The 16,999-nt window shown below is 40.1% G+C and overlaps 1 protein-coding gene across 2 annotated transcripts in view; it reads right to left on the reverse strand.

Moving 5' to 3' along the window:
* Window positions 1-16,999, reverse strand: part of VPS41 (VPS41 subunit of HOPS complex) — a 164,852-nt gene that overhangs the window by 62,307 nt on the left and 85,546 nt on the right. For both annotated transcript variants that reach the window (XM_026006642.2, XM_072760038.1), the window contains exons 8-9: window positions 5,212-5,331; window positions 3,895-4,041 (exon numbers count right to left, since the gene is read on the reverse strand). In XM_026006642.2, the coding sequence (XP_025862427.1) occupies window positions 3,895-4,041; window positions 5,212-5,331 (267 nt within the window). The remainder of the gene's footprint in view (window positions 1-3,894; window positions 4,042-5,211; window positions 5,332-16,999) is intronic.

A 16,999-nucleotide genomic window follows, 5' to 3' on the forward strand; every position in this document is an offset into this window, starting at 1 on the left:
ATATAATGTAATAATATGTTATAATAACACAATACATAATATATATATCATGATCCCAGAGTCCTGGGAATAATAGAAAGTAATTCATAAATAATATTAACCAGCACTTTGAGCAACTACTGAGCACCAGCCCTGAGTTAAGGGTTTTGAGAAATAGACACAGCTCTCTTCTTAGAGTATGATGCAGTGAGGACGCCACAAAAAGAAGTCCTTTCACTCAAAGGTGAGGGGAGGTACAGAAGTACAAAGCAGAGGCATCTCCTGGCAGGGGAGGAAGCCTCCTCCCAAAAAGGGAACTCATGCCAAGGCCGGACTGTTTCTCTGGCCATGCTACAACCTCTCTGAAGACCAGCACACTGGCGGTACTGACGGTTGGGCTCTCCTCTCCCCGTCTCAGTTCTGTGGTCTGAGCTCTATCCCAGTATGTGCCTCAGAGCAGTAGCAGCAGGTGCAGGTAGGTGAGAGTGAAGCACTATCCTAACTTCCCGTCCTGCATAACAACAGATCAATGATTTCAAGAGCCTCTGCACTGACAGGCAGGTTCTCACCCAGGAATGCTAATTTGCTCCATCCAACTGTCTCCTCCACTTCTCCACTTAGGTGTCTAACAGCATCTCAAGCGGACACACACAAAAACATCTCCCGACATTCCCTCTGAACGTGTTCCATCAGTAATCTCTCCCATGTCAGTAAAAGGTAGCTTCATTACATTCCTTTTCCCAGCTTCTCAGGTTAAAGGAGAGTCACCATTGACTTCTTTTTCTTGTATCCCACATCAAACCATCAATACATCCTATGAAGGTCTACCCTCAAAATACATCCAGAATCTAGTCATTCCCATCAGCTCCACTAGGCTGATCTAACACACCAGGATTTTTACTGAGGTTCCTGCAGTACCCTTCTTCCCAGTCTCTCATCTTCACTGCCCCTTTGCTGTTTGGCTCCACATAGCAGAGTGATCCTTTCAAAATCCAAGTTAGATCATTTAACTAAGTCCACTGCTCAAAACCCCTCTGCTGGCTTCCCATCTCACTCACATTAAAAGCCAAAGATTACACAAAGGCCTGTGAGGCCCTACGTGGTCTGCCCCTACATAACACACCCACCTCCCTCTTTCCCTCAGGTCTTCTATCCCTCTCCTCCACACCTGCTCCAGTCACCGTGGTGAGAATGGCTTTATGTCCCATAAAGACACACCAATCACACTCCTGCCTCAAGGATTTGCCCTGGCTGCTGTCCCTGCTGACACCTCTCTCCCCCGAGCTGCATGACTTCCTCCCTCCAGATCTCTGGCAAATGACACATTCTTTATGAGAGAGGTCTTCCCTGGATCGATATACATTAAATGCCACCCACCCTGACCCCTCTCCTCATTTCCCTAACTACTTCCCTCAGTATTTACCAATACCAACATGGTATAGTCACTTGTTTGTCCATCTTCCCCCTAGAACCTAAAGTTGCCCAGGAAAGAATTCATCTGCTCCTTTAAGTATCTGCAACACTCCAACACTGTTGCCTGGCACATCAGTAAGTAGTTGATGGGTGAATGAAAAAAGGAAATGGTTAGCTCTAACTGCACACTCTGCTACAATCTGTGGCTGTTTCTCCCCAATAAGACTGCTCTCTGAGAGGAGAGATAATGTCCTATCTTCTCTTCCCCCGGCAGAACACGGGGTGGGGGGGTTGGATTCTCAACTGAGAGGCAGCACCCAATGTCCTGCTAATTGAGCTGGAATAAGAAGAATTCCCAATAAAAAGAAACATTTGATATGAAAACTTACATATATGAGTTGGATCATGATTTGGGCACAATGAAAGCATGGTAGTTTCCCATGGCAGCTCTAACAGACTATCACACACTTGGTGGTTTAAAATAACAGAATGTGGGGCACCTGCGTGGCTCAGTCGGTTAAATGTCCACCTTTGGCTCAGGTCATGATCCCAGGGTCCTGGGATCAAACCCACATTGGGCTCCCTACTCAGAGAGGAACCTGCGTCTCCCTCTCCTCCCTCTGCTGCTCCCCCTGCTTGTGCTTTCTTGCTCTAACAAATAAATAAAATCTTAATTAAATAAAATAACAGAAATTTGTCCTTTCAAAGTTCTGAAGGCTAGAAGTCTAAAACCAGTTTCACTGAACCCAAATCAAGGTGTTGGCAGGGCCGCACACCCCCAAGAGGCTCTAGAGGAGAAGCTCTCTGTGACATGATTCTTCTAGCTTCTGGCGGCTGTGGGCATTCCCTTGGGTAGGGCTTAAAGGGAGGGGTGTCAGCAAGGCAGTCCCCTTCTCCCCGCTTATGGTGCCTTCCACTTCTCTGTGGTGGTGCTCCTTCTGTAAGAATACCATAAGAATTTAAGACTGCATTTAGGGCCCACCCAGATCAAGAAGGACAATCTTCCCATCTCAAGATCCTTAACTCATGGTATGTCATGCCATACAGAGAAACATTTATGGGTTGTGGGGTTAGGACATGCTATCTCTGAGGGCCATTATTCAGCTGAAGAGAGACAGCATTTCTGGTAGCAATCAGTAAACTTATGTGTCCCTATAGCCTAATTGTCCTTGTCTTTCCCCCAAAAGAAAAGAAAATCACAACTTTAAACAACAACAAAAAGCCACTTGGGTCATTTAAGGAATTAAAAAAAAAAAAAATCAAGAACATGAGTTTATTGGATGAGTAGCCACAAATACAGGATAAGGAGACTAGAGAATCACTTTTAGTTTTGTTTTTTTTTAATCCTAGACTATTGGGCACACCTCTTCTGCTACTCTAAATGTGAATCAGGCTATGTTCATTTCACGCATGAAGATAAGAAAGAAAGAACTTGAATCATACAAACCTAAGGGTCACGAGGACCTTACTTCAAGTTAACAATGCTTGTTTTGCTTAATAAGAAGCACTGCACTAACAATTTTTATGCTTTCCTTTTCCAGAGAAGAGTACATTTCAAATAACCATGTCTCTTTCAAGAGTTTTCTAGAATTTCATGGAACAATGACAACTGAGGTTTATGAAGCCCTTGCAATATGTCAGATTCTATGCTCAGCTATTTGTACACATTACCTCATTTAATTCTCCCCAAAGCTCACACAGGTGTTCAATCAGTGCTCCATTTGTGGATGAGAGTAAGGCTTAGGCTCACTCAGGAAGTATGTGAAGTTGGAACTGATCCCAAACCTGTCTAACTTTAAAGCCTGAGTTAGCTGGGATACTTTCTTACACTATTCTTAGCTAATTTTTTGTTTATTTTGTTTAGATTAAATTATATATTTTTAAAGGGAAGCCAACAACTTTGGGTTCTGAAATATGTAATACAAGGCAAACACTGGCACGCGAAAAATAAATGTGAATGAGCTTTGTAGAATGGCTAAATTTCATTTACCCAGGCACACAAAGGGCAGATAGTTGTATGCCAGAGAACAGCCCCTAATTTTATCAATAATACGTCTGGGCCTCTGCTCCATCCAATTATGACCAAGCAAGCGGGATGATTTAGCTTTAGAGTTCTTTTTCTACCATCAATGCTAATGAAGAAGCTAAGGGTAATGGAAAGAACAATAAAGAATGGAAAACCTGGCAAACCAACGAAACCAACCACAGGTTCCATAAATAGCTAAGGCCAACGGGTGACAGAAATTTAAAGATGATCACAAATGGCAGCACCACTGTGAACAAGGAAGAGTTCACAATTTGTTCTGCATGGCAAGGAAAAGAAAGACTATCTCCAAACTGATGCATATGAGAGGATCTGAGCATAAATGAATAGGACATGACGATAATATTCAGGGGAAAATATTTTGGTTCCAAGAAGCCATTCAAGAACTCATATTCTTCTGGACCATTCTCAGTGGATCTATAACACCACAGACTTATTATAAAGACAAGCAAAACCACCTTGACAGAAGTCCCCCAGCCAATAATCAGCGTCACGCTGTCCTTCCAGCAGAGGCTGCAGGGATACATATCTGGACGAAGACTTATATCATCCCGGGGCACATTGGTGATTCTCTGCTTTGAGGTGATGTCAAAAATCTTCACACCCTGGAAAATACAATAGCATTAAGCGTCCTCTCCTCAGGAGAAGGAAAGGAAAGGAAAAATTTATTAACAGCCACTGCCATACACCACCAATAACTAGCACTGCAAAATATTGACAGTGTTTATTGAGCACGGCTGGGAGCCATGCAAAAAAAAAAAAAAAAAATGCTCCTACTCCACAAACCCTGTGAGAACCCACAACAAAAGAAAACCTCTACCCTTCTTCCTGGACAAAAGAGAGTTTATTAGCAGACAGCATCGGTGGCTCAAATACAACACAAATGTGAAATGGACAGATATCAAGCACCGCCATTTCCAAAATGACAGACAAGTAACATTTCTAATTGTATTGTTCCACTATAGAAATGTGGAGTTTTTTTTTTTTTTTTTTTTTTAAGAAAAGCTTTGAATCTGACAAACCACTATGTGTAAAGAAAACCATACCTGACATTTTAAAGCATTGAAATGGAAACATCAAGCAAGCAGCTAACTAAAAATAAACCAACAGGTCACAGGTTTGTTTACCTTTAACTGTGACCTGGGAGAAGTTTGAAAAGTCCTGAATAGCAAAGTAGGTTCTGGGAGAAGTCTACCACTTAAAACTGAACAGAACGAATTTACGAAATTATATCCTGAAATCCCAAAAGATATGCCAGATGTCAAAAGCTAATTTTTAAACTTTCTACTCACCCTATCTCATATTGAGTAAAAACTTTAAATAGGAGGCAACACCAAAAATTACAATCTACTTTTTAAAGGCGGGCTTCTTTTTCACCTGTGATTGTACTGGGAGTAAAACGAGATCGGCTATTCCTGTTCTTGTTCCATAGTGGCTGTTACTTGCCCTTGGCTAACAGGCAAATGGTATTTTCAACACCACATTCCCAATGCAATCCTTCAATTATTAAGATGCCTTTTCATTTTCTTGGCTATTCTCCATGCCTCAGGTTTCTTACTCCAAAACAAAGCCCAGCATATGTTGGGAATTACTCTATTATGAAAGCCAAAGGCAATCTAATCTCTTTAACCTTCCAGGTACAAGGGCGTTTCCACTTGTATGTCTTAGAAAAGACCACCGCAGTCAGTGGCATCCTCCCCTTTGTCACAGCTCTCTCAAGGTGGCCACTTTTCTGGTTCTGAAGAAGAATCAGGAAGATGAAGACGTGCTTTTACCATATTATTGGCCCAAGCAATCAGATGGCCTCTCCACTTCACACTCCTTATGTTCCCTTCCCCTTCGTGCAAAACAGAAGACTTCCATCTGCTCATCCAAGATCGTTCAAATAGCAGCAACTAGGGAAAAATATAAAAGATTTTTTAAAACTAAGAAGCATATATTAGATTTCTTTTTTCTTTTTCTTTTTTTTTTTTTTTTTTTGCCGTTCCACTGAATGATGTTACTACAAAGTCAAGCCACAAGATGGCACCAAAATACCAAAATTCATGGAGAAAATACAGATTAGTCAGTTCGTGTCACAGAAAGTTCTTCAAGTGATTGCCCAGAAATTAATTTATTTTGTAACTTGGGAAATCAAAATCTCATAATTTTTTCCTTGAAAGTAAAATACTAGTCATGGTTTAAACTGCAATAGTCAGAGAGCAACCTGTTTTTCATTTAACCCACAAAAAATAATTTAACAATGATGCCTGAAGAGTAATTCATCTCATAAAATAAGACAAACTTGCTTTAGGATTAAACTTCTTTAAATAGTTTATAGTTAGCTAGGGTCTTTATTTTAAAAGAAAGAATCTATAATAAAAAATCTGCTGGGGGTCCACCTGGCTGGCTTAGTCAGTGGAGCATGAGACTCCTGACCTGGGGGTTGTAAGTTCTAGCCCCACACTGGATGTAAGAGATTGCTTAAAAATAAAATCTTAAAAAAAAAAAAATTCCGCCATATAAATTTTATTACTAAATTTGGTTAAAATATCTAGGACTGGTGAAAATGTAGTTCTAGTATTTCATGCATTATTGACACAGTATTTTTTCTTGATATATCCAATTTAAATCCCTTAAGACATTTATACAATATAACATATATAATTTATATAATATATAATTTACAATATATAACTTCAGACATGCAATCCTGAAATATATGTTTACCTCTTAAAAGCAATGCTGATGATAGATTCCATCACAGATTTTTAAAAATTCCAATCTTTAGAGTAAATTTCAGTTTATCTTAAGCATAGTCTGTGTCCCTTCCCACCTCTAAAGGGGAAAGATCGGTAACAAGAGAAAGAGAATAAATTCATATTTTATTTATATTTCTTACAGATCTTTCTCAATACTTAGGCTCCTTCAGTCAAAAGGGGCACACACACAGACAACACACCAAAACTGTAAAATGAAGTATCCATCTTCACAAATGCACTGAGGATGGTCACTTTAAAATGACATAAATGTCTGAAGCTCTCTATTATCCATGTAAAAGAAAGGTGGCCTCACATAGTCCATAATGGAGAGGGCTTTTACTGACCATATAGGATCCTGTCTTCCCATCAGACAAATACAAGATATCCTCTTTGCTCTCGAAGCTCTTCCCACTCATCTCATCCTTTCTCAGTCCAGGTTCTAAGTAAGAAATCACTACTACCATGCCTCCCTGCTCCCAGTTCAAGACCCAGAGATCTGTCCTCTGTCTGTGATTCTCCCTCTCCCTGGGCCATGATGCAAAAAACACAGTCAAGAAGGTCACTGAAGGTGTTCAGTATTTTGTAACTGGGTAAGTGAAATCTGAGGAAGGAGAAGAAAGCCTGAGAATACAGCCTCCTGCTGTACACATTCCACGAAAGATGGGTAACTAAAAACAATTATATTAAACATGAGGAATTGGTAAGATGATGTCTATCTTCCCACCTGTGGTGGATCAGATGGGAAAGGATTTTAAGAAGTGGGCTGTGCCCCCAGAGTGCCCCATAATGACCTGCTAGAAGGAGTGACTGGCTGGATAGCAAGGAGGAAAGTGTGGTGTGGCACGGCATCAGATTCCTCTCCCTCTGATCCCACCTAGGGGTGACCGATGCTGCATGAAAGGGGAACAATCCGCACCTGTGCAAAGAAAATTAAATGACCCAAATTTTAAATTAAGACGACTACTGAACATGACCGAAAGAAAGCCTCAGTGAAGGCCAAGATTTAACTCCCTACAGGAAAAAGCCCATCTGGGAAGGAGCTGGTAGGGTAGGTACTAGCATGCCAAAACATCTTCTGCTCAGTGTAATGGTGTGGAGGTAAGGGGAATCAGGGGGAAAACTGCGCTCAGGGACACACACGCCATGGTCAGCATTGGTAGTGTCATGGGAGTAGCCACTCCCGCTGTCATTCGGCCACACAGCTTGGGAGGAGAAAACAAATGTGCTGGCAATGGGGTGGGGGCCCACCAGTGGTGGCTGTGCACCACAAGAGGTGGGCAGCATTCGCACAAACTTTAAAGTGCCTCAGTGATTACAGAAAGCAGGCTTTTAACACGTACATCACTTTCCTGCTGCATCAATGATTATACTCTTTGGAAGCTGTTTCCCCAACAGACAATTGTGTTCCAATCCAGGCACGAAGGAGAACATAAAACTTCCTTCTCCTATCATGTCCAGAATAAAAGATTTGGACAAGTTCTCACAAAATCTATGACACATTTGCAGCAACGACAACTGTGAATACTGAATATAGACTTCTCCCAGTAAATATGAACAAGAAAAGATACCAGCAATATGGAAAAACTCAGTATTTGAAAACAACAGTGCTTATAAGAGACATCTCCCTTATTCCCTATCTCACTCATAACTCCACATGAAAGAGATCATCCATCAAGCAGACAAGAACTTTAAAAATAATTCTTCTGTTCTTAGGTAACAACAAAATCAAGCAAATTCACACCAAAGGATAAGAAACACAAAGTAAAGTTGAAATTAAAATAATATATACTCTATATGGAGTAGGAAAGGAAATCATACTGTGACCAGAGCACTTTTGAAAACGAGAACACAAATGCTGCAAATCTAAACTTCAGGGGATGTGGTTGAAGTTGTAAACAAGGGAGTCTACAGCTCTAAAAGAAAAGGAACAAAAACAAATGTGCATGCACTAGCTACATGACAAAAACAAAAATACTTTATTGAGAGATATAACAGGAGAGCTACAGAAATGTGAAGATATATTATCTTCCTGGATATTAAGACTCAAAATTCTCACTGAAGAGCCTTAGTTTTAGTAGTTAATCTGCGATTTTGATGGAAGTGCACTGAAAACCCCAAAGGAATTATTTATAGAACTTCCAAAATGTTATCAATTCATTCTGAAGATATGTGAGAATAATAGGAATTTTTTTTAATTAAGCAATCTGTGGAAGGATGAGCGTTTGCTAAAATTAGCACATAAAACAGTATAGCAGTGGTCCTAGAAATGAGACAAAGTAAAAAGAAAAGAAAGAACTGACAAAGTTGAGTCAAAATGAAGAAGAATAGGGGATCCCTGGGTGGCGCAGCGGTTTGGCGCCTGCCTTTGGCTCAGGGTGCGATCCTGGAGACCCGGGATCGAATCCCATGTCGGGCTCCCGGTGCATGGAGCCTGCTTCTCCCTCTGCCTATGTCTCTGCCTCTCTCTCTCTCTCTCTCTCTTTCTCTCTCTGTATGACTACATAAAAAAAAAAAAAAAAATGAAGAAGAATGAACTGGGGGTTGGGGCAGGGTGCATATGCTCAGAGAACCAGGTGCCCTTAACTCACTCCCTTTCTGGAAAATCCTTTAGCAGTGGGGGAATCAAAGTTTTGCAAATAACCCCAGAAGTCCACACCTAGATATTTATGCTCAGAAATGATCAGAAAAGTGAGTAAAGAAGTATGTAAAGTCATTTATAACAGCTGGGAAATGATCAAGTTAAATGTGGCAGAGCTACATCACCAAAGACTACGCATCCATTTACACATGACTATACACGTATCTTTATTAATGTCAAAAAGATTTCAGGGCCCATTAAATAAAAAAGCAGATCACAAAACAATATTAAATATGATAACCTTTAAAAAAAATATGTGTACCCATATATAAAAATCTGATGGATACATTACAAAGTAATCATAATTAAGTCTAGAGAGAGGTGATAGGAGACTTATTTTTATTTCACTAATTAGTCTGCATGGAACATGTGAATTATTTTTGTGTTAATATGTAGAGGGCTGAAAATCCATTCTCTGATTATGATAATCAGGATAATTTAAGGCAATAGTTGAAACAAAACAAAACAGTATCAACGATTCAATGAAACCTAGAGAAAGAAGGAATGTTTGAATCACAGTGAATATGTATTAGAATTTACTCACATAAACTGTAGCTACTTTTTAAATAAAACATTAACTTTAGAAAACTGTTAATGAAGTCTTGTTGCAATTCCAACCAATACCCAAACGCATTCCAGTTGAGCCCTTCTGTTGGGGTCGGTGTGCTGTGGCTTACAGCAGGAAGCTGAGGCCGGCTGGACAGGCCTCCCTTTGTCTCCTGCTCCAGCTCCAAGGAAAACCTCCAGCAGAGGGCAGGAAGAAGAGGAGGGAGAGAATTCTGAATTCAGCTGGTCTAATGGTTGAGTCTGACTTTCCAGATTTCTCTTACAATAAACCTTGTGTACCCTGCTCTGACATGGAATCAAAGAAACTTCTTCCGTAATATTTTTATAGTACAGACGGTGCACGTCATTCTGTGCAACTGATGAGCGCTCAAGAAAAAGGTAGGGGGAGGCTAACATCCTCCTTTCTGTAAAGGAAAACAAATCTCAACTAATTTGCATCACAAATTTAGACATGATTCATGTTGTTATCTGATGTTTCTCAAATGGCAGTAGTTTCAATCAATTTTACCTTCATATATTGTGGATGAAAAAAGAAGAAATGCTCTGTAAACAAATGGCCTCTGGGGAAGATCTTCGTTTAGAATTCTTTTATAAGTCCTCCTATTTTTTTGGCTCTGATACATTTTAGGGTCATGCTGGTCCTATCATGGGGTAAGGAATACTACAGTTTATATTGTTCAGTGGGAATCATGTATTTACTTTTCATCTCCCCCACACACGGCAAATGCATCAGGGAAAGAAACCACATCTACTTTGCTAGACGCACAGGGCGCAATAAACATTAGATACTGAGTAGGCTTCCCTGACCCTAGCAGTTTCATTCTTTCTCTTTCCTTGTCTACTCACACAATTTGTTTGCTGCAGGATGAGCTGCATCATACCCCAAACCTTCCATTTACTCAGCCTTTCATTAGTGATGTCCCTAAGCAATTTTGGACACACTGGCATCTTAATGACGTGAGGCATCCTACGCCTCAAATGTTGGTTCAGTTCCCTTTGCTCGGTGGCAGAGGATATAACTTGTACACAACCTATCACAAATTTGGGAAGGACTTCTAAGGTTCACCTCCCTCTATTCAGTTTAGCTGACTACAGTTCCTTCATTTCCGGGATGCCACCCGGCCTCTTGTTTGGTCTGAACCGTGTCTGTGCGCTGCTGAGATGCTCCACCATCACCACCATGCCCTCTTCTCCTGCTTGTCTAGCCCTGGCCTGCTACTCTCTCTCTCTGTCACCTCCCCTGGCCCCTGAAGCACTTATTTCTGCCTTCCCTCTCCACTACACTTTCTTCCTTACTCACGAGTCCTACTTTCCAATCCATACATAGCAGAAAACCTTAAATGGACCAGTAATCATGGAAGCATTCCCATGACTGTCCTTTGAGACTCTTTAAATTCGAGGAGGCAGCACAGGGGGGAGGATTTGATTTACAGCATTCTGTGGGACCCATGGTTGTTTCACACAGGAGGGAAAAGGACCACAAAATCCACTCTCCATTTGCTTTTTTGATCCTCATCTATGGGAATTTCAAGCCGAAACACCCCGTCTGGCAGGAATGCCAAGGAAAGTTCTGCTTCAGTGACTTAAGAAAAGATAAGCTGCTTTTCTTACAAAGAGTCTACATTAATTTAACTACAGCAAAACTATCTGCCTGTATTTCACTGACATTTAATAAAATCTATTTCTTTCTTCTAGTCATAAAACTGCCTAGAGACCTACTGAGCATGAATGTTCTACAAAGCATTTTAGAGGGTAACTCATTGCGTGAGCTACCTTTAAAAGCAGCTGGTTAATTTATTTGGTTCATCTTCCACATCCCATAATATTGAATTGTCATTATCACAATACTGAGAGCAATTTAAACTCAATGGGAGCTAAGTACATAGAAAGGAAAAACTGTTTCCAAGAGGTCTATTTTTTGTTGGAGAAAATATTCTAGGGCTTTATTTCCCATAAATCCACATTCTGGCAGTCAGCACTCTTGGTACTTATATTTCAATAGGAGCCCTCACATCCTCAGCAATATACTTTATTCTCCTATGTTTTGTGCTGATAAATCTATCTAGTACTTTGCTACACTACAGAGTGGTAAGGATGCACATCCCAGAATCTCCCATACATGGGGCGTGACTCCTATCGTGCTGTAATAAAGCCACCGATTCTGGCAACATAACACCTGTCATTACCTATCGTCCACTCTTCCCTGATGGAGGAAAGGGAGTATGATTGGCCCCTTTTTAATCATCTTGTGATCTTTCAAGTATATAAATCACCTGAGTCCTTTAGGTTTCCTAAACACCAGTGGCATTGCTTGCTCTGAGGCAGACAAGGGTGCAGGGAAGAGTGGGCAGTGGGGAAAGCCCATAGGTGCGTCCTGGAAAGCAGGTGCATTACTGCAGGAAGGACTGAGGGGCTTAGAGAAAACAGACTCCATAAAGATAAGACATCAGATTACAGAAGATGCTGGAGCTCAAGGGAAAAAGAGAAATACAGAAATAAAAGGAAAAACCCAGCAAGTTAGAACACGCCCAAGTAGACTGTCTTAGTAGAAATGGAGAAATGGCAAAATGATGTGCAGGACCTGTCCTGGAAGGATTTAAAAATCCAAAGTTGGAAAAGATTAGAAATGAAATTTAAAAAGTCAAGAAAGCAGGCAGCCTGGGTGGCTCAGCGGTTTAGCGCTGCCTTCAGCCCCGGGCGTGACCCCAGGGTCCTGGGATTGAGTCCCATGTCAAACTCCCTGCATGGAGCCTGCTTCTGCCTCTGCCTGTGTCTCTGCCTCTCTCTGTGTCTCTCATAAATAAATTAATTAAAAATCTTAAAAATAAATAAAAGTCAAGAAAACAAGAGAGAAAAATTAGCACAGAGAAGATCTGGGATGGGTTTGGCTGCTGACGACAGACAGGAGTCCTGGATTTGGATAGAGGTCAGGGTGACCAAGAGGGGAACAACTGGTGCCTGTGTATGGCTTCCTGCTTTGGCCCAGGACCAGAGTTTTAAAACACACAGCTTTACCAGACTCCATCAAGAAGGAACATAAAGCACATAGGAAGAGAAAGAGCATTTCCCAGATAGAGTATTGCTTAAATTCAGGGGTGATGTGCTGGACGAATTATAATCCTTCAATCTCCTTTCCCTTAAAGTAATTTAACATGTTTAAAAGAGGTTAAATAATGGCCCCAAACTGCTATGACGGGAAATCTCTGTACACAGATTTCCAGAGCCTGACAGACCACTTGCTTCTGAGTGATGTTTGAGTAAACGCCATGCCAATGCAACACAGGTTTTGGACAAGCCCTTGAAGTTAACCAATCCCGTGAAAACTAGGTAGACAGAACACCACTTTGGAATTTAAGAAACACCCTACCAACACAAGGAATTTAAGAAACACCCTACCAAGCTACAGGTTCAATGAGAACAGAAGAAGCTAAACGCTAAAGGTACCACACAGGAGCAGTTTCCTTTACATTAAAATACTGGTGATGACAGATAGACATAGATCTGTGTACCCATCTATATGGGTTTAGCATTAAATGTGGCCACATGTGCGGTAGGCTCCTATTTATGCCAGCAATCTGCAATGTCTGCATATGCATACGCTCTTTAAGATTACATCTGCTGGGCTGGGTTTAAGGTTGGACCCCTTTAGCAGCAGCAAAACACAAAAGTCATCCACTGGGTGATTAAACTTGAATTAATGGTCTGTGTGATGCACAATGATCTCTGATTTTAACTATGCATAATCTCAGTTACAGAATACTGGAGGGACATCTTCGCATGGTGGGGATTATGAAAAAGAAATAAAGAAACTGCCAAGTCTTGAGTAGCAGAAAAAGTCACCTCAACACACAGGTTTATGTATTTGAACAAGTATTTCACTCAATTCAAAGTAAAGCAGAAGAGGAAAATATAAAGATCAGGCCACCATCTACAGAAGAAACCAAGTCAACTGAACTTGCCTTTAACAGGGCACACTGGTCTGTCCTTGACAGCCTCTGTGCATGTGGCAGAGCTGATGGTTTGAGGGCAGATTCACATCTCTGTAGGAGCTTATATGTGTCCTGTTTTTACAGGCTTCAGTGTCTACTCTACAGTCTCATTATGACTTCTATATAATGTCTCCCTGGGAACAAGAATAATTATTCCAGATTTAGCCAAAATTGGAGAAAAGGCTGCAGGCTATTCAGTAAGCAGCAATAATTTGTGCTCAAACTGACAATAAATATCAAATGGACAGTCTTCATTGTCCTGGGTTCTATGGTAATATTAAAAGGTGCCCCAAGCAAAGAATACAGTCAGACAAATCACAAAGGAAGATATATAAGTGGCCAGTAAATTAAAATGTTCGAAATTGCTAATAATTTAAAGAAGTTACAAAATAGAACAACGGACTATCTTTCTTTGTATATCAAATTTGGCAAAGAATATGTGGTGAACAGGTAGTTTCATACATGGCTGGAGTAAATTGGTATGTTTTCTCAAATGCAACTTACGTGGTGGTATGCATCTAGAGCCTAAAAAATAATCATGATCTCTCCACTCAGTAATCCCAATCCTGAAAATTAGCTCTGGAAAAAAAATTAAAAAGCATAGTGCAAGTTCATGCCCAATGGTTTCTAGCTTCATGACACCATGATTTACGATAACTAAAACCTAGATACAACCTAATTGTCCAATAATATGAGAATGGTTAAGAAAAATTAAACAGATCAATAGGATGGAATACTACATAACCATTAAAGAATGTCTGAGTTAAGATTAGACTTCAACAATGCGGGGAATTCCATGTGATTTGCAATGTTAAGTTAAAAAGAGATCCAAAATAGTTGAGATTACTTTATACCTTCTTTTATTATTGCTTTTTCTTACTATAAAAGTAATGTATGTTTTCTTTTTTTAAGATTTATTCATTTATTTAGTAGCGAGAAAGTGTATATAAGCACAAGCAGTGGAAAGGGGCAAAGGGAGAAGCAGACTCCCTGCTGAGCAGGGAACCTGGGGTGGGGCTTGATCCCAGGACCCTGGGATCATGACCCAAGCCAAAAGGCAGAGGCTTAACTGACTAGATACCTAGGTGCCCCAGTAATGTGTTTTCTTTAAAAAAAAAAAGAAAAGAAAAGAAAAAGGCAGAAAATGCCAATGAAGGCCAAAAAGAACACTCATAATCCTGCTCAGCTATTATTAATATCACTAATAATTTCATAGGTGGCCTTATACAAATATTAATATATACATAATTTTATTTCTATAAAAAAATCAGACTATACATATATTTTTGTAACATATCTCAATAGAAGCAGTTTAGCAAATGTCGGGCATTTTATTTGTTGCAACTGAGAAAAAGAAAAGCAGACATCCAGGAGGTGGCTGAGCACTCACAGCTAGGCCCTGGTGCTCTCTGGGTGAACATAAACAATTTCACAGAACACCAACATCAGATAAGGCCTTGTGACCATGAAAGATCAGGACAAAAACAAGACCACTCCATAATCCTATCTGAACACAGCCAAAATACGAACATCTTCCAAGTCACATAAATGATCAAATATCTCCCCACTCTGGCTAAAATGAGAGACTGTTGTATTTTTGTTTTTGTTTTTTTTACAAATTATATTTTTAGCCTTGATTCTTTCCTTCTCCTAGATAAGATTTATTAACATACCCAATGGTAGAATTACTCCTGCTTCCAGAAAGCATCCAATCTAGAGTGAAGCGCTGCTCCCTAAAGTCTCTCCCAATCACCTCTCACCAGCCCAAACCTTAGAATTCCTTCGAACACTCCGTAGTCTTATATCTGGTGGTCTTTGGCTGCAGGGCACTGACATGGCTAATTCACTATTGTTAGACCTTTAGTTTATTCCAATTTTCACTGTTACAAGTATCAAAGAGGAATAGAGGCTGGAACTGAATAGAAAACAGAAAGGAAACAAACAATAGGGGAGAAAGTGCAAGGTGAAGGGGTACAAAATTATCCCACCGTGATACACAAGTACATTTGTAAGATACAAACATACATATGGACGTATGTACACGTTCTTCCATCTCAAAGACTTGGAACACTCATTTTCCTACAAAATCACCATTCTGATTAATGGTCTAACAGACTAATTGCTTTCCACCAACAGCATTCCACTCATCTACTTTTGGAAATACATGGCACGCCCTTCCCAAAATCCAGGTACTATGTGTTCATGATTCCTAATGTGGACCTGACACAAAGTTGTATTCAGGGAGGAGATGTGGGCCGAAGAGTCTCATGACATGACTGTGATTCAGTTTGCACTGGTGATGCCAAATCTACAATAGTTGCAATTATGACTCCTTGCTTTAACAGCCTTATCTTAAAAAAAGAAAAGGCTCCAAATTTAATGACGGTACTGATACAGCTTTTATAAAGAGGGAGAAAGACACCACCTCTCAGGGTTCAAGACAGTGAAGGTATTAAACCCCATAAGCAAACATGACGAGCAATCTGAACTAGGTAATTATTCTCACACAGTCATTAACTATTCAAAATACTTAAAAAAAAATCACAGCACTCTCAGCACGCAGAGGAAGATATTTTCAGTAAGGAGCAAAGGATGGTTTGATTGCTCCAGGAAGACAGATGGTAAGTTTTACATTGGAATTCAGGGGGAAGCTACAAACAATATGGAAATATCACATATGGAAAAGTGAGCTGAACTCATTAAAGAAAAAAGGCTTCTACTGTCAACAGGGTTTTGACAGATATGAAACAAGAGAGATCATGGAAGAAAATGAAGCTGCCATGGATCCATCCCAAGGACTTTGGGAATCCTGCATGTTGACATCAAAAAAGCAATTAATATTTGAGACAAATGAACTTGATTTTGAAAGCAGTGAAGAATGCCTATTTTTGACATTGAAATGATTTCTACTTTAAGAATCAGATTTCTATTCAGCTTCAGCTGGTTCAGTACATACAGAAAACACGCCCAAGTATATGTTTACCACACAGCTATTTCATAACTTGGTTTTACATATCCCAAAACTGTTTGTGAAGGTTATACATGTGTTGTACTTCCTATTAACAGGTGGTTTTCAATCAATTTTGGGATGTTTAGAACATTAAATGAATTTCTCATAATGGGACCAATTTAAAACACAGTACTTGAAGAAATGAAGGTATTTTATGTATAAATGGTTCCACATGCAACCATCAGGATATAAATTTGGTAGTTGCCTGTGAAGTAATGTGTGACAAATGTTTGCACTTCTAAAGCTGCTATCTGACCACCTGTAGAAATACCATCCTTGAGATCCACTGGACAACAGACCAAGCAGGGTAACTGACAGTCGAATCCCTTTTAGGCCCAAGAACCCTGGCTCTGACCTCAGGAGAAGATAGCCAACATGAAAGGAAGACCTCTCCATGTCACATTTAGTGGTTCACTGGGCTGTCGGGATTCTAAAAAAGATCTGCATTAGTACAAAAAGCAGCTCTGTTAAATCCCCTTCCAGAAAAGATTCAGAACACAATCTAGACAAAAAGAAAAATGAATGTAATCTGAATCTGCAGATCACTGTTAGGAACTTACAGAAGCTAGCTGATGTTACACCCACCCTTCAGGTAAAATCTGCCACAAGCCTTCAGTG

The sequence above is a fragment of the Vulpes vulpes genome, chromosome 5 (genome assembly GCF_048418805.1).
Source record: "Vulpes vulpes isolate BD-2025 chromosome 5, VulVul3, whole genome shotgun sequence".
Taxonomy (NCBI): domain Eukaryota; kingdom Metazoa; phylum Chordata; class Mammalia; order Carnivora; family Canidae; genus Vulpes; species Vulpes vulpes.